General features: G+C 65.9%; 5 protein-coding genes across 5 annotated transcripts; 3 read left to right on the forward strand and 2 right to left on the reverse strand.

Moving 5' to 3' along the window:
* Positions 1 to 3166: 3166 nt before the first annotated feature.
* PFL1_06779 (uncharacterized protein) lies at positions 3167 to 4260 on the forward strand (the record flags this gene model as incomplete). The annotated part of the gene is made up of 3 exons (XM_007884325.1): positions 3167 to 3343; positions 3545 to 4045; positions 4162 to 4260. 3 exons carry the CDS (start codon positions 3167 to 3169, stop codon positions 4258 to 4260), a joined length of 777 nt encoding a protein of 258 aa, XP_007882516.1.
* A 2644-nt stretch (positions 4261 to 6904) lies between these two features.
* PFL1_06780 (uncharacterized protein) lies at positions 6905 to 9889 on the forward strand (the record flags this gene model as incomplete). Its single annotated transcript, XM_007884326.1, has 1 exon — positions 6905 to 9889. The coding sequence occupies one exon, from the start codon at positions 6905 to 6907 to the stop codon at positions 9887 to 9889; it is 2985 nt and encodes a 994-aa protein (XP_007882517.1).
* A 524-nt stretch (positions 9890 to 10413) lies between these two features.
* PFL1_06781 (uncharacterized protein) lies at positions 10414 to 12019 on the reverse strand (the record flags this gene model as incomplete). The annotated part of the gene is made up of 3 exons (XM_007884327.1): positions 10414 to 10977; positions 11124 to 11632; positions 11833 to 12019. The coding sequence occupies 3 exons, from the start codon at positions 12017 to 12019 to the stop codon at positions 10414 to 10416; spliced, it is 1260 nt and encodes a 419-aa protein (XP_007882518.1).
* An 869-nt stretch (positions 12020 to 12888) lies between these two features.
* Positions 12889 to 17361, reverse strand: PFL1_06782 (uncharacterized protein; the record flags this gene model as incomplete). Its single annotated transcript, XM_007884328.1, has 2 exons — positions 12889 to 14944; positions 15074 to 17361. The coding sequence occupies 2 exons, from the start codon at positions 17359 to 17361 to the stop codon at positions 12889 to 12891; spliced, it is 4344 nt and encodes a 1447-aa protein (XP_007882519.1).
* Positions 17362 to 22631: 5270 nt separating this feature from the next.
* PFL1_06783 (uncharacterized protein) lies at positions 22632 to 25469 on the forward strand (the record flags this gene model as incomplete). The annotated part of the gene is made up of 3 exons (XM_007884329.1): positions 22632 to 22840; positions 22957 to 25308; positions 25415 to 25469. The coding sequence occupies 3 exons, from the start codon at positions 22632 to 22634 to the stop codon at positions 25467 to 25469; spliced, it is 2616 nt and encodes an 871-aa protein (XP_007882520.1).
* Positions 25470 to 25606: the final 137 nt, after the last annotated feature.

Raw genomic sequence — 25606 nt, forward strand, 5'->3', positions numbered from 1 at the left:
GGTCGGGTCCGGTTCCCGGGTCCGGCGGTCCGTCCGTCGTCGTCGTTCGCCGCCGACCGCCGTCCTCCTACCCTTCCGTCGTCGTTCGCCGCGGGGGGGGGGGGGGGGGCCGCCCGCCAGCTGCAAGGCCCGGCTAGCAGCGATTTGGATTTTTCGCGCCGACGGGCTGGTCCAAAGACCGGGCGTCCCCCCCTTTTTCGCCTCCGGTTGGATAGGCGTGCGTGCGGCTATTGTAGGTCTCGGTTTCTCTTTGTATTCAAACGCGGTCGACATTTGAAAAATCGGGAGCGCCCCTGCCCGGCTTTCAGCGGCCGTTTTGTAATCGTGGCCTGGACCCACTCACCTTTGTTGGAGGGCGGGCCCCTGCCCGTGCGGCGCTCTGTGAGTGCGCTTGCCTGCTGCTTGCTTCGCTTGGTTGCTCGTCCGCCTGCTTGCGAGGGCGATCGTGGGTCCTTAGGGTTGATTGGCTTGCCTCGAGGCCGGCTCCTCGTACGTAGTTATGGGGGCGGCGGCGTGCTGCGAGATCGATCGTCCTCGTCTTCCTCGTCGTCGCCGGAGCTACCCGCGTCCTCGCGGCTGGAGCGATCTGCGAAGGCCGTGGCCGATAAAGGTGGGCGCACCTACAAGCTCGACGGCGGGTGGACTGAGCGGGCCGGCCGAGCCTCGAGCCAGCAGTTTTTCGAGCCAGGGGGGTTCTCCTTGGCAGGCCCGTGTCGCAATGATGAGGCCTCAGCGCAGCTCAGAGTCGCCCTGCCTAGGCTTGGGCAAGGTGCCGTCGCAGACGCGATCGCTGCGCAGCCTGGACCACAAGTGGCTGGCCGTCAGGTGCTCCCAAAGGAGGGAAAGATCGGGGAAACGGGATGCAGGTCGCCCTCCTGCTTCGAGGAAGGGGCCCTAAGGATGCTACGACTACGGCAGGCTACGGCTACGGGGACAGGCGGGCGGTGGCGTCGCCTTCGAGCGCGGATCCGGCGACGATGGACGGGCCAGACCGCCGAGGTCGCTTTGTCCGCAAGAGGCCGGCTGCCAGCTGCCAGACCTTGGCGTCAGCGTCCGGGGGACGTCGGTCTCGACGCGAGTTCCGGACAGACGGAGAGGTCAAGACGACGCCTGCGTGCGACGCTTCGCTGGCTGTCCTCGTCTGATAGAACAGCCGGTGTCTGCGGGTGGCGAGCTGCCCACCGCGACCTACGGCTGACGTGCGGGCGCAATCACACCGCGAGCCAGGCAGATCGGGGGCCCTTGATGGCGTCGGGAGAGTCGGAAGCGGAGTGCAGAGCAGAGGCGGCTTTCGAGGGCCAGAGCGAGCAGCAACTTGGTCAGAGCAGCACGACGACGACCTGTGCAATGTCCAGGAAAGGGGCGGATCGGATGGACGGGCGCACTCTTGAGCACGAGACGGTGGGCAAAGGACGCTGCTGGGACGAACGGGGTCGGTGGCGAAAGGGAAAGGATCGCAGATGGTGGTGGCGAGCTTGCAGAATGGGAGCGAGGAGAAGAAACGAGAGGTCGAAGCTGCTTGAGGCTATGCGACCCCTTTGGCGGTCGAGGTGGTGGTCGGAGGGCGAGTCGGGCTTGCGACCGGCGCCGCCTGCAGGCCTTGGCCAGCCAGCCCAGCCTGACCCAGCCTGGCCCAAACCAGCGGCCGCGTGATGGTGCCCGGCCTGGCCTGGCCTAGCGTAGCGATGCCTGCTTGGCTCGCCTTTTTCGAGGCCTGGCTACCGCCTGCCTGCGTGTACCGCGCGACATGATAGATAGGCCGAGGCCTAGGCAAGCCTGCCAGCCAGGCCTGCTGGCCAGCGGGCGCCGCCGAGCTCGGGGCGCCGCCCCCAAATTCAAAACCGAAAGTCGACCCTGCCCGGTGGGTCCTGCCGCGGCGGACCTCGCCAGGCCTCGTCAATTGGACCGCGGTCACTTGGTCAAGCCCTTAAAGCTTCAAAAGGGCGCCGACTTGAAACGCGGGCGCGTTGAATTTCCTCCCTTCAAACCACCATTTCACCGTGGCCTCCCCCTTTGACCCCCTTCTCTAAACCCCAGGGCCCGTCCGCGTATTGCGCACTCGAAAGCAAGCAAGCAAGCAAGCAAGCAAGCAAGGTGAGTCGATCTTGCCTCGCGATCCTTATCAGATGGGGGCCAGCTGCCCGATGCCACCGCTCGCTAGCCCTGGCCGCTTCTCCTTCTGCTGCCGTCCGCGCTCTTTCTCTCTTTCTTGCTGTCTCCCTCTTGCTGCGTGGTTTCGCTGACTTCGAGCACGCCCTTTTGCGCCGTTCCGATCCGATCGTGTCCGCGCTCGTGATGCTGCTATCGCTGGCCATGCTGGTTGCTACTACTGCTGCCGTTCCCTATCCGTGCGGCTCAAGAGCAGCCTCGAGGACCATCACTGCTATCTGCGCCCCCGCCCCTCTTTCCGCCCTGCCCTGCCTGCCCCAAACGTGAGTCGTCGTTGCCCGCCGTGCTGTTCTGGCCTGGCCTGGCCTGCGTTGCTCGGTCGCAACGCCGAGCAACCGCCGATGGTCCGACGTGCTTGCTGCTCGCCCTCGCTCGATCGACCGGCGCACCACCTGCTCCATGCTGCGCGCTTCTCGCATCTTCTTGCTACTGCTTGCTGGATCCGGTGAGCCCGCTGTCGCCTCGTCGACCCGTCCTGACCCCGCACCAGGCCGTGACGCCTTCGACACCGCGACCCGCGGGGCCGCAGTCCTCATCTCCTGGCGGGCGAGGTGATTCCTGTGCATCCGCGCGGCATGCTTCCGTCGTCTTGTTGTCGGCGCCCTGGTTGCCTCCTCGGCATCTTCGACGAGCCGTTCGGCCCATGGCGTCGCCGGCCAAGCACCTGGCTGGATGCCCGACCGCTGTCTCTCTGGTTCCCATTTGCGATCTCGCGCCTGCAGGCCAAAACGCGTCTCCGACGCGTCTCTCGCCAGCAGGGGTCCACCCTTCGGACGCGGTCGTCGGGCGCTCCCCACCCGACCCGCAGATCTTCCCTCGCACGCCGCTGACCTCCAGTCACTTGATCTCGTCGCTTTCTTCCGCCTCCTCTTCGCCTCTGTTCTGGAACTGCCCCGTGCTTCAACCCCTCTGCTGACCGCCATCTCGCCATTGCCGGTCTCGACACGCTCTGTGCGCCGTCTGTCCTACGCCAGCAGTAGGCTAGCACGACTTCGCCATGCAGAACAACTTTGACTATGGGCTGCCGCTGGCGGCGCACCACCATACGCAGCCGTCGCACCACCAGCACCAGCACCAGCAGCAGCAGGCTTCGCACCACCAGCACGCTGCGGGAAACTTTGGCATGTCGCACGCCGGCAACCAGTCCGACGACATCTTCATCGCCCGTCAGACGGTGAGTACAACGCCGCCACCGGGCGAGAGATCCGATCCATCCACCCACCCTGCGCACCTGCAGTGGCTGGCCGGCCGGTGCTAGGCGCGGGCTGAAGGGCGACATGCACGCAGGGTGGATGGCTGCCCTTGGGGGACCGATCGGTGTGGGCTTGGCTGCTTACATCCTCGATTCGATATGACTTTCGCTGCTGCCCTGCAGATGTTTGACGCCGTCAGCCGCCTGTCGGCCCAGCTGCGCCACGCGGCCGACAGCTGCGATGCGTTTGTCAAGGCCGTGGCCCGGCAGAACCCGAGCGTGGCGGCGATTGTGCTGGCCCAGCCGGGCAACGTGAGCTCCGGCACGCCAGGCCCGACGACGGCGGGCGGCTCGGGCGTGCCTGCGGCGTTCGACTTCCTCGCGAGCATGGCCAACGGCGCCACGACCAACGTTGCTGGGCCGTCGAGCGACTCTGGCCAGACGGGTTCGCCGGGAGCGAGCACGCCGACGAGCAAGAAGGTCAAGCCGATGACCAAGGCGCAGAAGCGGCGGGAGAAGAAGGCCAAGGATCCCGAGGCGCCCAAGCGACCGCCGAGCGCGTACCTGCTGTTCCAGAACGAGGTGCGCCAAGAGGTGCGCAAGAAGCACGCGGGCCTGTCGTACCCCGAGGTGCTGGGCAAGGTGTCGGAGGCGTGGAAGGCGCTGACCGACGAGCAGCGAAAGGTGAGCAGACGAGCGGGGCAGCAGCGATGACGGCGACAGTGGCGATGAACGGCGTCTTCTGACGAGACCGAACCCCTGCGACTGCGTCTGGATCTGGTTGCAAACCCCCCCGCCAGATCTACCAAGACAAGACGGTCGAGAACATGGCGGCGTGGAGCGCCATGAAGAAGGAGCACGAGTCGCAGCAAGCCGCCAACGAGTCGATGGAGCAGTAGCAGTCGGTGTTGGCGTGATCGCCGCTGCGCGCCGTGCAAGTGCGAAGGATGGCTGCAGCCGCTGCTTGCTGCTTGCCGAACGCCCGCCGCCGCTCTTTGTTGTCTGATGGGCACCCCCGCCTGGATCAGGATGGCGGCCCCCAATACCCGCTGAGGCCTCGTTGCCCCGGCCGCGCGCTGACAACGTCGCCGTGTCGAGGCATATCATGCGCGAGGCTCGTAAGTCGCCGATGAGCTGTTTCGATCTGCGCGGCTACCCTGTCCGTCTGTCTCGCTGTGTATGACTATGCGCCCGGGGAAGCGTGCCCGCGTGCCCGTTTTGCAAGTCACGTTGTTGCCGTCGTGTTTGATATGGGCGGCGTCGCATGGAAGCGGGGAACCAGGCGATGTGCGGAGGCAGGGCGGCCACAAGGCGGGTGCGGAGCGTGACATTGGCCCGTCTGGCCGTTCTGCCCAAGGTGTGCGATACGAGGGAGGGCAGGTGTTGGCCGTCGAGGCCACGATGGCGCCAAGAGCATGCCCAGCCGGCCGTATTTGTTTCGTGGTGGCAGGCCTGGCCAGGGCGTGGGCGGTGGCGAGGAGCGACGGCGGGGGCCTGGCTGCGCGCGCCAGGCCGCACTTTGAGGCGCGGCAGGTGCGGGTATGACTTTGGCTTGGGTAGGCCTAGCCTGACGGTGCACGCCGGCCTGCTGCCCGACTGGCGGGCCGAGGGCGGGCCAGTGCGATGCACCTTTACGGCGACGTGCGTGCGCCTCGAGGGTGGAGTGCAGCGCGACTGCAGCAGCCTGCACCGGGCAGGCCAGGCAGGCAAGGCAAAGGCGGGCGACAAATTGCGGGGGTGGAGCGCAGACCCTCGCCTCTCCTCGCCTCGCCTCGACTCGCCTTGGCTGGCTCGCCTGACTTGACCTGACCGCCCCGGATCGACGCACGCCCAAGCCCATCATACCACCCCACCGGCGACGGGCGACGGGCGACGATCATGTCTCTCGCGGGACGCGCGCCCATTCCCGCGGGCCCACGCCGCTTGACCTTGGCTGTACCATCGCCGGCCTCGTCGGTGCTCTCAGCTCACGAGCAAGCAAATAAAGGCTAGGTGTCGCTGCGTGGATACCGTGCGTTGAGGCCTGGCTGGCGTCTGTACCTACACGGGCATCCGGGTGGTGGCTTGTCACCATGGTGGGGGGTTCGAACCTTGGCCAAGCCTACAAGAGGCTAGGCAGCAGGCCGGTGTCTTTGCTTGCTTGGTCCCGCTCTCTTTGCTGCCTTCTGCGCCGCTGTCATCGTCGACCCCCACCTCGGAAGAGGCAAGCCGAGCCTAGCGCAGCCTGCCTGGCTTAGCCTCTCATCACCTCGCTATCTGGACCTGCCACCTGCCTCTGCCTGCCTCTGCATCGCCCCGAGGCCCTTCTGGAGGTGGCTGACAATGAGCATCACCTTGATCGCTCGCCGTTCGGGCCTTGATCAAGAGCATGACTCTACTCTACTCTGGCTGGTCGTACTTCTGTATGAAGAGCGGCTCGCTCGCTAGCTACAGAGGCGCGTCTGGCGAGTCCGGCTAGCCAATGGGCGGAAGCTTCTTTCGAGGTGCGTGGTGACCCCTAGCCTGCTCGGATCGATATCCACTCGCCGCCCCACCTCGTTAACGATATGATGTTGGTGAATGCATGGCCGTCTTGATGCTTGCGCCCCCTTGCCTGCCTGCCTGCCTGCCTTTTGCTTATTGCTGCTTGAAATCAAGCCGCTCGTCGGGACCGGTCCTGTCCGGCCAGAGGTTGGCACCGGCTGGGTCATGTATGGCACATTATTGACGTGCCGCGCCGTTGCGCGCCGTCTGTGGCTGGCCTGCCTTGTCGAGGTGGACGGAGTGCAGCGGCGGCGACGACGGCGACGAGGGGTCCGGTCCGCCCAACCAAGGCATAAAATCCCCGCTGCCGCCTGCATCGTCGTCGACGATCTGGGCCTGGCTTGTCCATCCTGCCTGCCTCTTTCTCGCGCCGTCGTAGCCGCCTGTGCTCCTACGGTAGCCTGCTGACCGGAGCCAGCGTGTCCGAGCGCCGTTCCCCCCCTCGATCCATCCCCTCGCTAGCCTCCACCACCGCCTGGCTACCTAGCCGGCAAACACGCACACGCACCCCCCCACACCTACGCTCCTTGCCATCCCTCGCCTCGTCCCTCGTCTGGCCGGCACCCCTCTCCCCCTCCCCTCCCCTCTTGCTCGCCCTCGTCGTCGTCCTTCGCTCTTGCCCTCCATCCATCCTGGCACTCCCTTCGACCTATTCCCGGCTAGATCATCGACTCTTACGACCCACATAGAGGCGGCTCCTCGTCCCTCAGTCTCCCCCCTCGTGCTCCGGCTAGATCTCGCAAATCTATACCCGCACCCCGACCCCGTCCCCGCGCACGGCTAGCCGCACACATCGGACCCCATCGCGTGAGTATCCCCCTCTTCTGCGGCAGGCTGAGCGGTGGCCCCCGTTCCTCTTTGACCGAGCCCAGCCGCGACATGCTCACCCCTATATAGCCCCCCTCGCGCCTTCGCGCCCTGCCTTTGCCAACCTCGCTCCGTCTCCTCGTCGACATTCTGATCCTCACCCGGCGCCTTTCCGCTGCCCTCGCAGACCGCTTCGCCCCGCACTACAAGACCATGAAGATCCACCTCAAGCCGGCGCTCGGCTCGCTGGCCGCCGGCCTGCTCCTTCTACAGCCCGCCGCCGCATCCCTCGCAAAGGGCGATGGCCTCCTCAACATCTTCCAGATGCTCGGCGACCTCACCCGACCCGACGGCCTTCGACACCTCGGCCACGACGCCGCCGTCCCCAGCGCAGCCTCGAGCAACCAGCACGCCTCGGGCATCCAGTGGTCCGTCGAGCCGGCACACAAGACCGTCCTCGAGAACGGCAACGTAAACTCTCCCGCCTTCCGCCTCGTCACAAAGGGACAGACACCGGCAAACAAGAAGCGGCCCGCCGACGGCAGCCCCACCCGCCCAAACACCAACCCGGGCATCACAAACGCCGACGAGGCCCTCAACTCGAGCAAGTTCAAGCCCATCAAGCCCCCGAGCTACCCGCTCGCCGTCCGCAGCCCCTACCTCAACGCCTGGCTGCCCGCCGGCTCCTCGCTCTCGTCGACTCCCCCCAACAGCGTCGGCGACGGAGGCTACCTCGCCGGCGAGTACCCCGCCTTCTGGACCTCGTCGTACGGCGCCGACGGCGAGTTCCGCCTAGGCTGGACCGGCTACATCCGCGTCGACGGCACCACCTATCAGTGGATGGGCAACGGCTTCGGCACCTTGGTCCGCGCCGGCAAGGCCGCCACCCAGCTCAGCGTCGAGTACACGGCCACCCGCACCATCTTCCGCTTCGATGCCGACGGCGTCAAGTTCACCGTCACCTTCCTCACCCCCATCACGCCCGACGACTACCTCCGCCAGAGCCTGCCCCTCAGCTACCTCTACTTTGAGCTCGACCAGCCGCCGCCCGCCAACCGCAGCGTCCAGATGTACACCGACATCGACGAGCGCTGGGTGACGGGCCACGACTACGACTACCAGGGCACGCCCTACGACGTCAGGTTCAGCGACAAGGGCAACTCGTCGATGTACTTTGTCACGCGCAAGTCGCCCCAGGTCTACACCGAGTTCCGCCAGCGCGCAGAGTGGGGCAACGCCACCTACGCCGCCCGCGCCCACAAGGGCCTGTCGAGCCGCAACAACAACAACATCGTCACCCAGAGCGAGTTCATCAAGCGCGGCAACGTCACCTTTGACCACGGCCCCACGCTCGGCCCGGACAACTCGTACGCCTTTGCCGTCGACTTTGACGTCAAAGGCGCCGCGCCCAACGCCCTCTTTGTTGTCGGCCACATGCGGTCGCCCTACGTCAACTACATCCGCGCAAAGAAGCCCGGCTCGGGCAGCACCGCCTTTTTCCAGGAGGACCGCTACGGCTACTGGCAGACCAAGTTTGACACGCTGGAAAAGGCCGTGTCGTTCTTTGTCGACGACTTTGACTCGGCGCTGGCGGGCGCCAAGCAGTTTGACCAGCAGATTGTCGACGACAGCAAGGCCGTCGCCGGCGGCGGCGAAGTGGGCGACCGCTACGCGGCCATCACGACGCTGTCGGTGCGCCAGGCGTTTGCCACCTTCGAGATCACCGTGGCCTGGGACAACAAGACGCAGTCGTACAACACCAGCGACACGCTCCTCTTCCTCAAGGAGATCTCGTCCAACGGCGACATGTCGACCGTCGACGTCATCTTCCCGCTCTTCCCGCTGCTCAGCTACACCAACCCGCGCCTGCTGCGCGACCTGCTCCAGCCCATCTTTGAATACACCGAGAGCGGCCTGTACCCCAACAAGTGGTGCGTCCACGACCTCGGCGTCTACCCCAACGCGTTTGGCCACAACGACGGCAACGACGAGCCGATGCAGGTCGAGGAGAGCGGCAACATGATCTGGATGGCGCTCCACTACGCCCAGCTGGTGGGCAAAAAGGCGGCCGAGCCCTGGCTGCGCTCGCACTACGCCATCATGAAGCAGTGGGCCGAGTTCCTGATCGAGGACTCGCTCATCCCGGCCACGCAGCTGTCGACCGACGACTTTGCCGGCACGCTGGCCAACCAGACCAACCTGGCCATCAAGGGCATCGAGGGCATCGCCGCCATGGGCGCCATTGCCGACATGCTCGGCGAGTCGGCCGACGCCAAGAGCTACCGCAACGTCTCGACGACCTACGTCAAGCTGTGGCAGGGCTTCGCGCTCAGCAAGGACAAGTCGCACACGAAGCTGGCCTACCAGGACGACGCGTCGTGGGGCACGCTCTACAACCTGTTTGGCGACCGCCTGCTCAACCTGCAGCTGGTTCCGCGCAAGATCTACGACATCCAGGACGCGTGGTACGCCCAAAAGGCGCTCAAGTACGCCGTGCCTCTCGACTCGCGCCACAAGTGGGCCAAGACGGACTGGGAAATGTTTGCGGCGGCCACGACCGACGACCCCAAGGCGCGCGACCTCTTCATCGACCTGCTCTACGCCTTTGTCAGCAACGGCCTCACCGACGCGCCCTTCACCGACCTGATGCAGGCCGACACGGGCGATTTCCCCAAGGACTCGACGGGCGAGCCCACGATCCACTTCCTGGCGCGCCCCGTCGTGGGCGGCCACTTTGCCCTGCTGGCCAAGGCCAAGGCCGACAAAGCCAATGGCGTCTCGCAGTACGCCTACGCGCCTGCCGATTCCCAGGGCGACGAAGACGGCGTCGACGAGGCCATGCTGCAGCGCGCGTTTGGAATGATGAAAGATCCCAAGGCTTACCATCACCAGTCTGCCGCCCAGCCGCCGTCGTCAAAGTCGTCGCCGTCGTCAAAGTCGGAGGCATCTACTGATGGTACCGCTCCCACTGCTGGTGCGTCCAAGACGCCTGCCGACAGAGCCAAGAAGGCTGACCAGGTGATTGAGGGTGAAGACAAGAAGGGCGACGCCGCCGCTGCTGCTCCCCTGCTCAAGCGTCCCTCGCACGTCGGAACCGGAGGCTCGCAGAAGGCGTTCCAGGTCGATGCGCCCGCCGCCGGCGCCGGTGTGGGCGACAAGAAGCGCAGGAGGAGGAGGACGCTCCTCGTTGATCACTAGAAGACCCGCGCAAGAACCTGCGGATCCCCCCGACTACAAGGATCGAGATCATCACCCGGCTGGAGCTAGAGAGGATACGGATCTCCCGGACGACGTGGATGAATTCATGATTGGCTTGGAGCACGATCCCCAGAGACGTGTCTAGACGGGCGCCTTTGTTTCCCGCACATCTCGCGGTTTGTTTCGTTCCGCAGCAGCTGCCAGACACCAAGCGACCAAGCGACCTGCGCTGTGCGCATATAGCTTCCCTTGGCCTGTTCGCTTCATTTCTTACACGACGACATCGACCGGTTCTCATTCCCACGAGCTCGTCGATGCCAGGGCAGAGTGTGGAGGTCTAGAACTCTCTCGCTTTTGACGTGGCAGGGTGTGCGAGAAGCAGAGGGACACAGCGGCCTGCCCGTGCCGTACCGGACCGGGCTGGAGTGGGCTTCGTTCGACGTCTATCGCGGCCCCCAGCCCGCCTAGAGGCCCTCTTCCGCCATCCATCGAACCGGTTGCGGACAAGGGGGGGCGTCGCGACCTTACTCCTCGTCCCTGGCGCTGTTGACCTCTTCGCTGACGCGGTGCACGGCCTTGAGGAACCACTTTACGGCCTCGGGGTCGACGCCGGGCGTGATGCCGTGTCCGAGGTTGCAGATGTAGGCGCCGCCGCCGCCGAAGCCGCCTTTGCGGGCGCGCAGCATCTCGTCGACCTTGCGCTCGATGGCCTCCTTGCCCGCGTACAGAACGGCGGGGTCCATGTTGCCCTGCAGCGCGAGCCGGTGCGCCGCCTCGTTTGCGCCGCTGGCCGTGTTGGTCTTGGACGAGATGGCGCGGCCGGGCGAGGCGAGCTCGACGACCTTGCGCGCCACTGACGGCTCGACGGTGTAGTCCAACCCGACGACGTCGTAGCCGGCCTTGACAATCTCGGGCATCGAGTGGCCCAGCGCGCCCTTGGCGAAGATGATGAGCGGCGGACAGGTGATGGAGCGCAGGCTGAGGGCGTCGCGCACCGAGGCGGCAATCGAACGCAGGTAGGGCAGCGAAAAGGTGCGGAAGTCCGAGGGCGATAGCTCGCCCGCCCACGAGTCGAACACTTGTAGCATCTGTCGCGCGGGGGAGGGGGAGGGACGAAAGGGGCCGGGAGCGAGAGAGGGGCAGAGGAGGAGGGTTAGGATGAGCAAAGGGCCCGAGTCGTGCCGACGAGGACGGGTAAGAGGACGTGGGGGAGGCAGGCGGGGCCACAACGCACCTGGGCACCGGCGACGACCTGGCCGACGAGGAACTCGACGGCGACGTCTGCGATGCGCTGGAGGAGCTCCTTGCTCTCCTCGGGGTACTTGAAGAGCCACGTCTTTGCCTTTTCAAACGTCTTGCTGCCGCCGCCCTCGACCATGTAGGCCATGAGGGTCCAGGGGGCGCCGCAGAAGCCAATCAGAGGCACCTCGCCGTCGAGCTTGGTGCGCGTCAGGCGGATGGCGTCGTAGACGTAGCCCAGCTCGCGCTCGACGTCGACCTTTTTGCGCAGGCGCTCCGTGTCGCGCGGCGTGACGAGCGGGGCGGGGAAGTGCGGGCCCTTGGCGGGCAGCATCTCGACCTCGAGGCCCATGGCCTGCGGGATGACGAGGATGTCGCTAAAGATGATGGCGGCGTCCAGCAGCCCGCGGTACCGCCGGATGGGCTGGACGGTAATCTCCGACGCCAGCTCCGGATCGCGGCAGCACGTGAAGAAGTCGTGGTCCTCGCGGATCTTGCGGAACTCTAGTGATGGGGTAGGGAGCGGGCAGGGGATCAAGGCCGAGGATCGGCGTTCAGAGGCCGTCAGCACTCGAGGTGGCAGAGGGCAGGCACGCGTTCCGAACAGTCTCGCGGCCGCGGATATGAGAGCAAGAGGTGAAGGAGAAAGGGGCCGACAGGAGTCGCGCCGCCGCCGACGCCACCGCCACCGCCACCCAACTCACCAGGGAGGTACCTTCCGGCCTGCCTCATGATCCAGCAGGGAGCCCTCTCGGTCTGCTCTCCGCGGGCTGCACGGAGGATGAGGTCGTTTTTGAGGCCCTCCTGGGCCTTTCTGAGCTCGGCGCAGGTGCCCGCCTTTCGCTGGGTGAACGAGTGCAGGTGCTGCATTCCCGGGATCTTGGACGTCATGGTCGCCTGGCGTGTCCACAAGGGAAGAGGTCGGGGGAAAGATGTGGGGTAGGGACGGGTGTGGTCGGTTGCTGCTTTGGGCCCCGATTCGGTTGGAGGTGATGGACGGGCGCAGCAGGGGGGAGGGGGAAGGAGGGGGTGGGACGCAAAGAGAGGAAGGTGCCCGGGTCGCTCGGGCTGGCGAAGACGAAGGCGAAGAGCTATGTAGCACGCAACGGTGTTGGAAAGCCGAGCTGGGCGGACCCTCGCCGCGCCGCCTGTCCGCCCGCTCGGCTGCCCCCCACTTCCGACCAAATTCGGTGCCGGCCACGCACCACTCTGGCGCCCACGTCGGGTCGCCAGCACCATCGCCGGACGGGCAAAGCGTCAAGACACATCCTCGCTCCTCCAAGCTAGCGAGCTGCATAGCAAGCAAAGCTGCATCGCACGCTTTGAAGCTCGGTGATGAAGTCAAGCGAGCCCGGTCGATCCCTTTCAAGCTGGACAGCACTCCTAGAGACAGCTAGTCAGTCAGTCAGTTGGTCAGGCAGGCAGGTAGGCAGGCAGTCAAGCAAACCTCAGCAATGGCGACGAACTGGCAAAGAGATGCTGATGCTGCGCAACTGATTCCAAAAGAGACTCGGCCCGTCGACCGGCCGAACGAACAGCAGGCCGAGGGCAAGCAGTGGGCAGGGGAGACGGGCAGAGGTAGCGTAGTTTACAGGTCCACACGTCCTCGAACGGGACAACAAGGGTAGGAAAGGGAAGCAAAGAGCAGAGGCAGGCCCCCAAAGGGATGCCAACAGAAACGCGGGGTCGGCAACACTGGGCGCGAGCAGCCTGAACCCCATGCCAGGCGCCAAGCCCGCCCCCATCGACGGGCCACTCGCTCACTGCAGGCCCGGATTGAACCAGGGCGAGCCGGCGTTGGGCTGCTGCTGCTGTTGCTGTTGGAGCTGCTGCTGCTGGTGTTGATGCTGCTGCTTGAGCTGCTGCAGCTGCGCCGGGCTCAGCCCGCCCATGCCAGCGGCGAGGAAGCCGTTCATGCCGTTCATGGCGTTGGCGCCATCGCCACCGCCGCCCTGCTGATTGCTGCGCGCCGCAGCGGCAGCGGCCATCATCATCTGCATCTGCTGCTGCTGTTGCTGCTGCTGCATCGGCGACATCTGCCCGCCAGCGCCGCTCATGCTGACACGCATCTGCTGCTGTTGCTGTGGACTCATGCCGGCGAAGCCCATCTGATGCGGTTGCGGCTGCGGCTGCTGCGGCTGCTGCCCCGCCTGGTCGCCGGACGGGGCGGGAGATGGCTGCTGTCGCATCTGGTGGGACTGGAGCTGCGCCGCGTACTGCTGCCGCAGCTGCTGCTGGATGTGCGGCGGAAGCGCGTTCAGGTTGGGGATGCTCTGCATCAGCATGTTTTGCATCTGCTGCGGCATCGACATCGGCGGCGGCTGCCCCTGTTGCTGCTGAGCCTGCTGGGGCGTCGCCGGCGGCTGCTGCGCGGGCGAGCCAAGGAAGGTCCCAGGCGATCCCCTGCTTTGGATCATCGGCGAACCGACCGCCCCTTCGCCACCGCCGCCGCCGCCGAGGATATGGCTCGCGCTCGGCTGGCGCGCCCTCTGTCCTCCGGCACTCATTGGGCCCGAAGAGCTTCCAGGGCGACCAGAGGCGCCGCCAAAGTGCTGCGAAGGCGTCGCCGACCGCGCCGGCGTGGCCGGTCGCGAGCCTTGCTGCTGCTGCTGCTGCTGCTGCGCGCCCTGCAAGCCCGGATGGGGGAGTCCGCTCATCATCGGTGAGGCCGACATCCTGCCAGGGCTGTTGCTGTAGTGAGAGGCTGGTCCGGCGCTGTTGGTGCCCCGCGATGGGCTCTGCGTCGCCTTGCCGCCGCCACCGTTGTTGAAAGCAGCGACTCCGCCGAACGGGCTCTGCGCTTGCGGCGGCTGCTGCTGCTGCAGCGGATACCCTGTCGATCCGTGGTCAGGCTGCTGCTGCTGAGGCTGCTGGACTTGCGTTTGCTGCTGCTGCTGTTGTTGCTGCACCAGCTTCTGACGCTGCAGTGCGGCATTCTGCATGCCCGTCATCTGCTGCATCTGCACCTGGAGCGGCAGGTTCTTGAAGTTCGGCACGTTGGCTTCCATGAAAGCGACCCACGGGTGAGTCCCCTGTCCCTTGATGTGGGTCTGGAGCGCGTGTAGGTTGGTCAGCGCGTTGGGACCGAACGCCTGGACCAGCGCCTGCGCCTGAACGTTGTTGGGCATCGGCTTGGCTGCCTGCGCATTGGGAATCGGTACGGGCGGAGCAGCGCCAAGGTTGGGCCCACCGCTGGTCAGGCTAGGCGGAGCTTGTTGCTGCTGCTGCGGCTGGTGACTCTGCTGCGTCGAGGGAGACGAAGTGTCCTGCGGTGCAAAGACCGCATTGGGGCCAGGCATGCTCGTAGGCGCAGACGGGTAAGGCGCCGCAGCCGGCGTAGAAGCCATCGGGCCGGGCGCGCTCGCCATGCCGGACGCCGCGTGCGCTGAGGTGGGGAGCGATGTCGGCGCAGAAGCTCCAGAGACTGCAGAGGGAGCCGAGAATGCGGCCGGTGATCCAGGACCTCCGCTGCTCTTGCCGCTGCTTCCAAGCAGCGCCATCCGCTTGCGCGACTCTTCATCGCCGGCCCCCGTGAGCGACTCGGCGAGCGATTGCTTTCTGCCGTCGTTGCCGCCGTCACCGCCGGGGACATCGCCCGGAGTCGAGGCTGCAGGGCCGTTGGCATGGATGTCGCTGCGAGCGAAGGTGGCAATCAGTTGGTCGTAGAGCGTAGGCAGAGGCGACTCGGGAGCGTGCGACGTTCTGGGGAATGGGTCGAGCTTCGGTGGCGGTGGCGCTGCAGCTTCGCCCGACGCCTTGGTCTTGTCAGCTATGCTGGCGAGGTATCCGAGATTCCCTTGGAGTCGGACAGCGACACTGCTCATGGCGATGAGGAATGTCAATCGAGACGAGTCAGCGTGGGCCCGCGCGGAAGGGGCCGTCAGACCGGCATGAGTGGCGTCAGGCTTTCTCCGGAGCCTGCGAGGTCGACAAGCGGACACTCACTCTCGATAGACCGGGTCGCCGGTGAGGTTGTTGGCCTGCAGATCGACGCACATCCGGATGAGCTCCTTGTTGATGCGGAGGATCAGCGCGACCCGTCCTTCCCGAGCTCGCTTCCGGGGCGACGCTGCTTGGTCGGACGCTTCGATCTCGTCAGACTTCCTCTTACCGCTGGCATTCGAGGTCGCGGGGTCGATCCCTTGCTCAGCCGCCGTGTCCCTCCCGGTCGACAGAGCCTGCGCGGCCGACTTCTGTGTGTCTCCTGAGGAGGCCGAATTGGAGCTCGCGGACGCGCTGGCGGCTGCACCAGGAGCAGTCGCACCGCTAGGCGCCGCAGCAGATCCTGGTGCGACATGGCTCGGGGCGCTGGCTGCGACCGCGGTCTCTACAGGCTTGGACGCCGAGACCGCAGGATCAGATGCAGTCAAGGCCTCGGCAATTGCCGCGGCGCTGGTGGGCTCCTCGGCAGCTGCGCTCGCGCTGGCAGAGGCGACAAGAGGCTCAGCGGTCTGTTGGGGCGGCGCTGCGGACGTCGGGACATTCTCGGCGCTGCTGCCAGAGGCGGGCTCCGGCGCCGAGACAGGCGGCAGAGGCGTCAAAGGGGCGGCCGTCACCGTGAGACGCGGTTCCGTTGAGGGCGGCGGCACTGTAGGTGGTGGTTGGGTGCTCGTTGCTGCTGGCTGCGTCGGCGTCTGCTCTGACTTCGATTCGGACTTTGTGCCGCCGGTAATGGACGGGCTGCCGGAGCCTGCAGTCGCGGCCGAGTTGGGTGGCGCGGTCGACCCTGGTCCTTCCTGTCTGGCCGAGGGCAGAGAGGCGGCTGGGACCGCTCCTGTCGCATCCTCTGATCTCCCTTCCGTAACATCGGGAGCATCAACAGAGGAGACAGCCACGTCTGAAAGTGTCGATGGGGCTGTGTTGGGCGCTTCTGCGATGTCCGACACGTCCGCCTGGCTCGAGCCTGTCGGTCGAGTTGCAGAGGCAGATGAGTTGCTTGTGGCGGTCGGCACTGCATCGGATGCAGCAGAAGCGACGGCAGGATCCTGAGCATCTCCACTGCTCGGAGCAGAGCTCGCGGCGGGGGCGTCTGTCCTCATGTCGGCCGCAGCAGCTGGTCCAGCGCTCTCGCTCTGCTCTGCCGACCCAGGCACTGGGTTCGGTGTCTTGGCGTTGTCGATGCTTCCTGCGGGCATAGAGGGTGATGCGCTCTCCTGGGCAGTCTGGACCTGGGAATCTGCCACCTGGGAATCTGCCGTGGGTTCCGGTGACGACGTCGTGACCGCGCCTGACACTCGTTCAGCAGTCGCAGGCGCATCCTCGACGGCTTGCTGCGACGTGTGAGAAAACTGTGTCGCAGCGCCTTCGGCAGAGGGAGTTGCAGATGACGCGAGTGGCCCAGCAGCTTGACCGCTTTGCTCGACGCTCGGCAGAGACTCAGCGGAGGGTTTTGGTCCTGACGACAGAAAGTCTGGTGCAACCGGGTTCAGATCCCGCGAGTCGGAAGGCGGCCGGGAAGCAGTGCCGTTGCTCTGTGCGGCTGAAGCGGCGGGAGGACCCGAGCTTGATCCCGCAGGCGAGTCTCTGTCGGCAGCAACGGCCTCGACGCCTTGCGTTGCTGGCGGTGCATCGGACGGAGTCGATGACGCGATCCCTGGCGCCGCCGGCGGGTGCCCTGCTCCGTCGAGGGCGTCCGCCTGCTGCGCGAGCTGGTCTGCGAGCTTTGCAGTGACGACGGCGTCGGCGTCGGTCGGCTGCGCCTGTCCCGGCTGCACCAGCGGATCTGGCCCGCCAGCAATGTCGCTGACGACCTCAGTCGGTCGACCGGCCGCTGCTTCCACCTTCGGGAGCCCGGGCTGGGACTGCGCTTCTGGCGACTGTGCGAGGATGTCGATCGACGGTGCGCCGTCGGTGACTGCCGGCTGTTCTGCGGATGGCGCAGTAGTGGCTGTTTCTCCGTTGGGAGCGCCATCAGCGGGCTGCGAGGGCTGGGCAGAGTCACGGTCGACCGATTTGGGCGCGACGACTGGATCGGAGGCTTCAGAAACGGACGCCACTCCGTTGGCGGAGGACGACTGCTTCGGCGACGCTATTGGAAGCGGCTGAGAGCCGATCTTGACCGCGTCGCCATTCTCATTGGGTCCGGCCTGCCGAGGTTGTGACGGAGATGACGGCGCTGCCGGCGCTGCAACCTCGTGATCGATGGTCGCAGCAGGGAGACCGGTGGATGCGGTCGAGTCGGTTGATGCAGGCGCAGGCTCAGACGACGCCGCGTCCTGGACGTGGTCTGACATGCGTAAGGGCCGAGGAAACTGCGCTCAGTCAATCTTCCGGAGGAAGGGTTGGACTTGACCAGACAGCGCGTCGGAAGACAGGGTGATGTCGTATGGTATACTTTGACGCTGCTGCTGGAAGAGACGGCAAGAAACGAGCCGACGGCTGCGGGATGGATGGGCCGCTAGACTCGGGGCAAGGCTGGCGTCGGAGCAACGTGGCCTGGCCGTTCGTGCGGGATCGTGACGGCGTTGCGTTGCGTCGTGAGCCGGAGACAACAGTCGGCTGTAGATGCGGTGGCGCCGGTATGTCGGGAAGACGTGGATGTGGGGTCCGTGGCAGTCTTGGTCGAAGAGGACGAGGGTTTGGGATCGAGGAAGAAAGCTGGGGGCCAGGCTGACATCCACCACCTGCTGCTTGCTGCCTCGGTGGATTGGGGGCAGGCAAGCGGCTCTCGGGGTCGGGCGCAGCAGAGTGCCCTGGCCACGCCCTTGTCCCGAGTGCCGCGACGTCGAGGCAAGGGCCGGCGGGGGCGTAGCCTGGCTGGCTGCCCAGGCGCGGAGCCACAGCCTTGGCCTGGTCCCAGCCCCAGCCCCAGCCCCAGCCCAGCGCTCGAGAGAGAGGGGAAAAAATTGAAAAGAGGAAAAAGAGAGCGGCGGCCGCGCGGCCCCCCGCTGCTGGGCGGCCGTTGCTTCTCGACGCCTGCCTCTGGTGGACGACGGCCGCTGCCAGCCTGCGTCGAAGCGTCTTTTTTGCCCCTGCTCTCTGGCTGCCGCCGAGCAGCGGCGGGTGGCTTGTCCGGCAAACGAGCTGGCTTCCGAGGCCGCACAAGAGAGCATCGACAGGGTCGCGCAGAGAGAGAAGAGGGAAGAGACGGCCAGTGCCCCATTCCATTCGCTGGCAGCATCAGGGGGGTGGTTTCGAAGAGCGAAGAGGCGACTACTCTGCCGCTTTTGTCGGCATCGCTGCCTGAGGAGCGGCGAGCCGGTCTTACGACGGCACCCCAAGCCCTGCCGCCGCTGTCTGCCTCGCTCGTCGACGAGCTCTGCAAGCCATCGACAGAGAGGGGCTGCTCAAACGACCTCAACCTGGGGCAAGAGAACAAGGTGGTCGCAGCGGCGCGACGGCCGGAGGGCTCACCTCGGATTCCTATCGTCGTGCGGGTAGAAGGAGCGACTGGCAGCGTGGCGGTCGTGGCGAAAGAAAGCAAGTCGCCTGGGGGGCCAAGGGGGAGAAGAGCGGTGGCGAACCAGGTCAAAGCACAGACACGGAGCAGAGCGAGCATAGAAGTGTGTGTACAAGGACGCCACCCGCCTTGCGGAGACGCAGATGTCTGCCAAGAACAAGGAATGGTCCAGCAGGGGCAGCCTGAACGAGACACGCGTCGACACCGTGCTGCGGCCGCGCCAAAGGGGCTCAGCCACGCCCTGTGCCCGCCACGGCACTCCACCTCATTGCGCTCGCCACTCTTGTCATGTGCAGCACCGCAAGAGGCGAGTCGATACGGGCTCATTGCCAGCGAAATGGGCCGCTACGTCGAGCTGCTCGAACCCCTGTAGATTCCATATGGGGGACAACCGTCTCACGCTACAGAACCGGCAGCGGCGCAAGAAGTGGTTGCTGTACGGCCAGGCCAGGCCGGGCCGTGCATGGATGGCGCGGTGGGCGCGCGTGCCGCCTGACGGCCGACGCATGCTAGGTGGGCGTGCGACCGTCGAGGTTGTCGACGGGCCCGCGGCGCAGATGCGTGCAGTCCAACATACACCACCGGCACGTCGATCCCTTCTTGGCCCGTCGTCTATGCGAGTGTCGTCGAAGAAGGGAGTGGGCGTGGGTACATGTCGGTCCATGGCGGCACGAGAGGCATCTAAAGTCATGGGCCCGGTGTCGGTATGGGTACGGCACAGGGGAATCTCGCCGTCGAAAGAGCAAGCAGCTGGGTGTTTGGATCCCCGACAACTCTCTCGTTCTATTCGCCTGCCTGCGTGCTGCCGCACCAGCTGCTGCTGCTTGTGTGCCGGAGAAAGGTGCCGCTGCGCTGCCGGCGGAGTCGGTGGTTTTTGTTCGGGTTGACCAGCACCGAAGCAAGCAAGCAAGCACGGCTTCCATGGCAACCAACCTTGGCCCCGTCCCGTGTAGGCACTTCGATGAGCAGGGCTTCTCACTGCCCTCAACCCTGGCGTCCCGTCAAGATGCACCGAATGCAGCTTTCGAAGGCGAGAACAATGGTGGAGCGGAGATGTTCCACAGTCCAACGACTCTGTGAGCGCGGCACCAGAGTCGCAGAGCGGGGCATTGCTTCTAGAGTCGATGCTTCCCCCTTTGACCACGTTGAAGGCCAATCGGCGGACCCTTGATGAACGAAGTCTGGTAGCGTCACACGTTTCGTTCAGGGCCGAGAACAGGTTTGTCGAGGGGGGGGGGCGTCCGAGGACGTCCGATGCCAGCGAGAGGTATACGTACGCCTCATGTGCGAGATGCCAGGCGCGCCGCAGGAGAAGCTGTTCGACGTCGGACAAATTGGCTGTGCCGCTGCTGCTCGACGCGACGTCGGACCAAGGTCGGACATAGAGGGCGGGCGGGGGAAATGGCTTCTCGACGTCGTGTCGTCCTTCCTCCTCTTGGTTCGGCACACGGTCCCCCGGAGCAGTAGCTGCTTACGCCCTTCGCCCTGCTTGCTGCGCTGAGCTGGCTGCATACGAGCAACGGAACGGAAGCGTGGGTCCGTCGGTTAATTCCCGTCGATTCGCCGCCGCCGCCGCCGCCGCCGTCTCATCTCGAGCTCGCGAGGACATGCTCGTCCTCCTCCCCTATCGAGGCGAGGCTGTGGGAGCAGTAAGCACAAACAATAGAGGTCAGCATTGGTTGCACTCCAGACCTTGTAGTTAGAAGAGGCCGGACCATTTGGCAGGTTGGGCCGTCTCGATGTCGAGGGGCTCCAATCGATGCTGGCAGAGCAGGGCATGAGAGCGGCGGTAGCTTGCGAGGCTAGGGCGAGCCAGAGGCAGCCTTTGCCAGACGAATGCATACATCGCTCGCGCTACAGGCTAGGAGCTTAGGAGGCCCCCTGGCGCTACCTAGGTTCTTGTTCTTCTCCTTGACTCGGGACGGCAGGCCCGCCGACGTCGCGCTGGCCGCCCTCGTCGTCTCGCCTTTGCGGCATACATACAGCAGAAGCGGTCCTCTCTGCCTTGCCTGCTTCTGGTCCCCCGTGCTGCTGCTGCTTGCCATGCTCTGAAATGCTGAGTCTGCCTACATGTCTGTGACTTTGTCTTGTCGTTTCGTCCAAAATCCGTCGGGCGACGCTTTGATTTGCCAACGAGAGCAGCCATGTAAGTAGTCAGGGCCGGACATGGATCTGCTGTCACCGTCACCTCTGCGCCGCGTGCAAGTGGCGAAGACCATGTCGAGACTCGCACGCGTGCAGGCTGGCCCGGCAGCTCCGCCGCGGGAGGGCACGGTACGGTGCGGAGGGAGCTGCACGCCCGCTTGTAACGTCGCAGGTTGCCAAGAGAGCCAGACCAGGTGGCGTTGCTTTGCAGGCGGGCAGGTCGAAAGAGGATCGACAGGGACGAGATCCAACCCAAGCCAACCCACCCGTCGACTGATGAGACCGGCGAGGATGGCGGAGAGGGCGACGACGGAAGGGGCCTGCCGGCGGTGGTGTCAAAGGCAGGCCAGGCAAGGCTCGGCTTGCAAGATCGTCGAGCTTCGTCTGGTTGCGCGAGAAGGGCGCAGCCAAGAAGGCCAACCAAGCCGCAGCCTACAGTAGTGTAGCCGCGGGGGCTGCCGGCCGTGGTGCGTGCCGTAGGGCTGGCCAAGCCAGGCCAAGCCAAGGGTCGGGTCGGGAGCTGGCCGCGGGGCGAGGCCGCCAGCCTGGCCATACCTCGCCTCGCCTCGCCTCGCCTCGCCTCGCCTGGCCTTCTTGGCTCGCCTTTGGTGGATGGCCGCTCCTCCTGGCCGCTCGCCTCTCTGCTCGTCTCGCCTGTGGGGGTGGGTGGCTTTGCGGGTTTTCACCCTCGCCTCGCCTCGCCCCGCCCTACTGTAGCCTGACCTCTTTTGCTTGGTTGGCTTTCGCGCCTGGCCGGCTTGCTCTCTACGGTAACCTAGCCTCTGCCTGCCTCGCCTTGCCCGCCCGTCTGCCATCTTGCTCGCTCGCTCTCGACGGGCTGCCACTTCGGTCCGACGTTTGGCCTGCTCGCTCCCAGCCACCTACATACCTCTTCTCGCATCGCACCCGGCCGGCGATTGCTCGCTCCCCTTTCACCAAAACCCTCTCGCTCGCTCGCTCGCTCGCTCCCTCTACCACCCAACCCACCTGCCGCCATCATCATCACCGCACCCCCTTTCCCTCCCTCTCCCATCGCCGTGGCTGCCACCCACTACCCAACCCACACGCTACACACGGCGACCCCTTTTCTTCCCTCTCGCAGCATTCACCACCGCGCCCTGTCCCTTTTGCCCATCATCCAGTCGCTTCGGTCTGCTTCCCGCCACCACCATCACCACGGCCACCGCTCCGTCTGACGGCTCCAGCCAACCCTCTAGCTGCAGCACCACATACAGCAGCCCTTGACCCTCATATACGCCTCCTCTTCCACTCTCGCAACGCCAGTACAACTGCAGGCGACAGGCGGCCAGCTCGACGCCTAGCTCCCGCCAAACTCTCGCCCCAGCAGCGGCCTTACCCTCGACTTCGCTCGTCGCCAGCACTGCGCCGCTCCAGCCCATCGCTCACCTTCCGACCCACCTCGCACCCCGCTGCCGTCGGCCACGAGCCATGGGCTTGATAGCTCCTCAGTCCCGCACCTCGTCACACACCGTCTAACCTCGCCTGGGCACGGCCCGCCTCGGCTCGGCTGCTTCGAGAAAGCACCACCCGCCGCTCGAGGTTCACTGCGCATCGCCTCCTCTCCTCATAACCCATCATACCGACTGATCGCTCCATCGATAGCCAGCACATTTCGCCCTCTGCTCAAAGCCGGCCACAGGCGACGTTGCCGGCCACGTCGACTCTTCTGCTGGCGGGCCACCCCGACTCATCTGTTCCCATAAACCTTCTTCACCGGCCCCCACTAGCCCTACCAGCCCCTCCCCGGCGTCGGGCTCTCTCTATCGGTCCGAGCATTTGCATCCTTCGAGGGAGACGGCAGCCCGCAGCGCACCACCCGAGCAGCGTGGCAGACGACACCGCCGTCGTCGCTGCCGCCGCCTCCGTCTGGCCGAAATCATCCCGTCGTCGAGCGCCGACCCACTCCTGCCCTCGTCGCCCCACCGAGCCGCGGCCGAGATGGCGTTCAAGCTGTCGCTCGCGTCCCTGGTGGACCAGAGCGACGTCTCCACTCACTTTGCCTCGAGCTTCTCGGACGCCGCCGCCGAAGCCCTGGGGCCCTCGGACGGCCTGCCCCGCATCCTGCCCCAGGTCTTTCTCGTCAACCCGTCCACCGACAACATCTTTCGCCACATTGACACCCAGAATGCGCACGCCGCCATCATCGGGTGAGTCGACCGGTGGTCCAGACGGGAGCTCGAGCTGCCAGCCAACGACGCTGACCTTGCGACGGTCGTCGTCTGCTCGTTCCACCTGCCTCGCTCTGTGCCTCGTGCGCCGCCAGGCTCATCTACTTTTCGATGTGGATGGGCGCCCTGGGTTGGGACATTGTCTCGACCGCCCCGTTTGACATACGCGTCATCCGCGAGACGACCTGGTCGAGCATCTTTTCGAGCGTCTACTCGGTCGCCTACCTCCTGTCGCGCTACGTCAGCCTGGCCTGGATCGTGACCGCCGTCACCAACAGCATCATCATGACGTCCTCGTGCGACCCGTGGATGAAGGCCAGCACCGCCCTCTTCAGCATCGCAATCAGCGCCACCATGCTCGTCTTTTGCCTCCGCACCTGCTCCATCTGGCAGATGCGCTCCAAGGTCGTCATCCCCGTCATGACGGCCTGGGCGCTGGTGGCGGCCTTTGCCGTCCTGCTGCCGGCCATGAGCGACGGCACCCACGTCGAGAGCTCCAACTTCTGCGCCTGGCACTTCAACGGCCTCTACGTCGTCGGCGTCTTTGCCAGCCTCCTCCTCTTTGACGTCCTCTGCCTCGTCCTCACCGTCCTCAAGCTCAACAAGGCCGGCTGGCGCGGCATCGCCCGCGGCATCTTTCCCAGTTCCCGCCACAACTACGACGCCGAGGACGTCAAGACGATGCTCGTCCAGAAGACGACGGCCTTTTTCGTCATCCAGTTCGTCTTTCTCATCTCGGCCCTCCTGCTCTACGTCCTCACCGACAGGTACGCCTACCGCCTCATGAACATTGTCGCCAGCGTCGCCGTGGCCAGCTCCATGGCCGGCCGCATCTTCCGCAAGGCCTGGCGCCAGACCCGCGAGCTGGCACCCGAGCGCATCAACCGGCCCCCGTCGTACTATCCGGCTTGGGCCGACGAGCACCTCGACCGCAGGGATGCCAGCGACCCGGCCGTCCTGTCCATGCCCTATCCGGGATACCCGGGAGGGAGCCGGCCGGGGACGAGCGGCAACTTTAGCTCGTCCGGCGGCGCGCACGGCGGGCCGGGTGCCTTCAAGCGGCCGTCAGGCAGGCGTCGCCCGGACTCGCTAGACTTCTACGTTGAGGGCGAGCTCGGTGCCAAGTCGCATTCAGCATCGGCCGTTTCGCTCCGCTCGTGCGGGCAAGACAGGTCGGGCCAGCTGCCTTCTTCGGCTGCGCAGACTGCCGCGCAGACCTATGCTGCCCAGCAGCTGCAGGCGCTCTACGCGATGGACTCAGTCGTGGTTGAGGGCACGGGCGGCAATCCGCGCCGAGGGCCCACCTATGGATCCCACCTTATCGGCGACGATGCAGGACTGCCAAGCGACGATGCCGACAGGATCGAGGTGCAGGACGGCGGGAGGCCGCCTCGCGGACAAGGTCTGGACGCCGCGCATCGTGATGGCGCGGTCTCGACCCGGACCCTTGAACGATCGTCGGAAGAACAGAGGGCAATCACCCAAGCGCTGAACCCGGCGCTGCGGGAGGACCTCAATCCTGCACCGGCCTACAGCCGCCACCTGCTCGGGACTGGCCACCACAGGCGTGCCTCTGACGACTCTTCGGGAGGCGAACAGGTCCCCTTCGCCGGCCAGTGGGATACTCGCGGCGCTCGGCGCCTGGGCACGGCTGACAGCAGCGCCAGCTCCTCGGCTGCAGGGGCAGGCGCGGTATTTGCCTATTCCTCCTTCGGTCGCGCCTCGACGGCAAGCGCGGCAGGCCTGGCGGCCGAAGACATTGCATCGGGCGCCTCGCTCTTGATCAACGACGGTAGATGGAAGCGGCGGCCATCGGCGATTAGCACCGTCTCGGCTGAAAGATCTGGTGCACCAGAGATGGAGGAGAGGCGCCGACTCTACGTGGCCTCTCCGCCAATGTCGGCCGGCGCGCGCCTTTCGAGCAGGGAAGAGAGCAGGAGGGTCTACGACGTCGAGTCGGTCAAGGCTGCGGCCCGGATGGAGCCGCTTCCGGCATCCACGATGCTTTCTCGACAGAACACCGTTCGACCCTCGACGACGTCGACGGTCGAACAGCGGCGCGGCGCACTCGGCGGCCAGCTGGACGGCTCGCCATCCATGGCCACGGGCTCCTCGCCGAGGATGGGCCTGGCGAGCGGGGCGCCTCATTCGCCGAACGGCGGCCCTGGTGCAACAGCCGTGTGGGGCGGCGCCGTCGCAACTGGCATCCACCGCAGTCCAAGCCACGATTCGGGATCGGGATCGACGGGCCACGACCAGCTGACGCCGCGCCCGAAGACGGCGCCGGCGTGGCCCTCTCCCCACCTGTCACCGTCGGCTTCGACGGCGTCGCACGCGACGCTGGTCCCCGTCGCTGGCCTCGACCGCACGCTGTCGGCTGACAGCGGCGACGGCGTGACCATCGGCCGCTGCTCGGATCCGACCGACGAGGCCGACGCCCTGTTTGCGTTCCGACAGACAATTGAAGAAGACTCGCGGGAGATGGGCCGGAGCACGCGCTCTCGCGCCGGACGCAGCCGGTCGAGCACCATGGACCGGGCGGGACGTCCGCAGAGCAGCCGCGATGGAGGCGAGCTGCGGCCGCGCACGTCTCGAGGCGCCGGTTTGAGCTCGAATGGCAGGGCGCAGACGTCGGACGGCGCCGGCACCGGCACCGGCGAAGATGCAGAAGACCTGCGCGGCAGGAATCCCAGCCAGCCATTGTCACAGGACGCGCAACGACCCCGCAGCGCGCACGGCTCGCAG

This window comes from Pseudozyma flocculosa (assembly GCF_000417875.1).
Source record: "Pseudozyma flocculosa PF-1 unplaced genomic scaffold scaffold00031, whole genome shotgun sequence".
NCBI classification, from domain to species: Eukaryota; Fungi; Basidiomycota; class Ustilaginomycetes; order Ustilaginales; family Ustilaginaceae; genus Pseudozyma; species Pseudozyma flocculosa.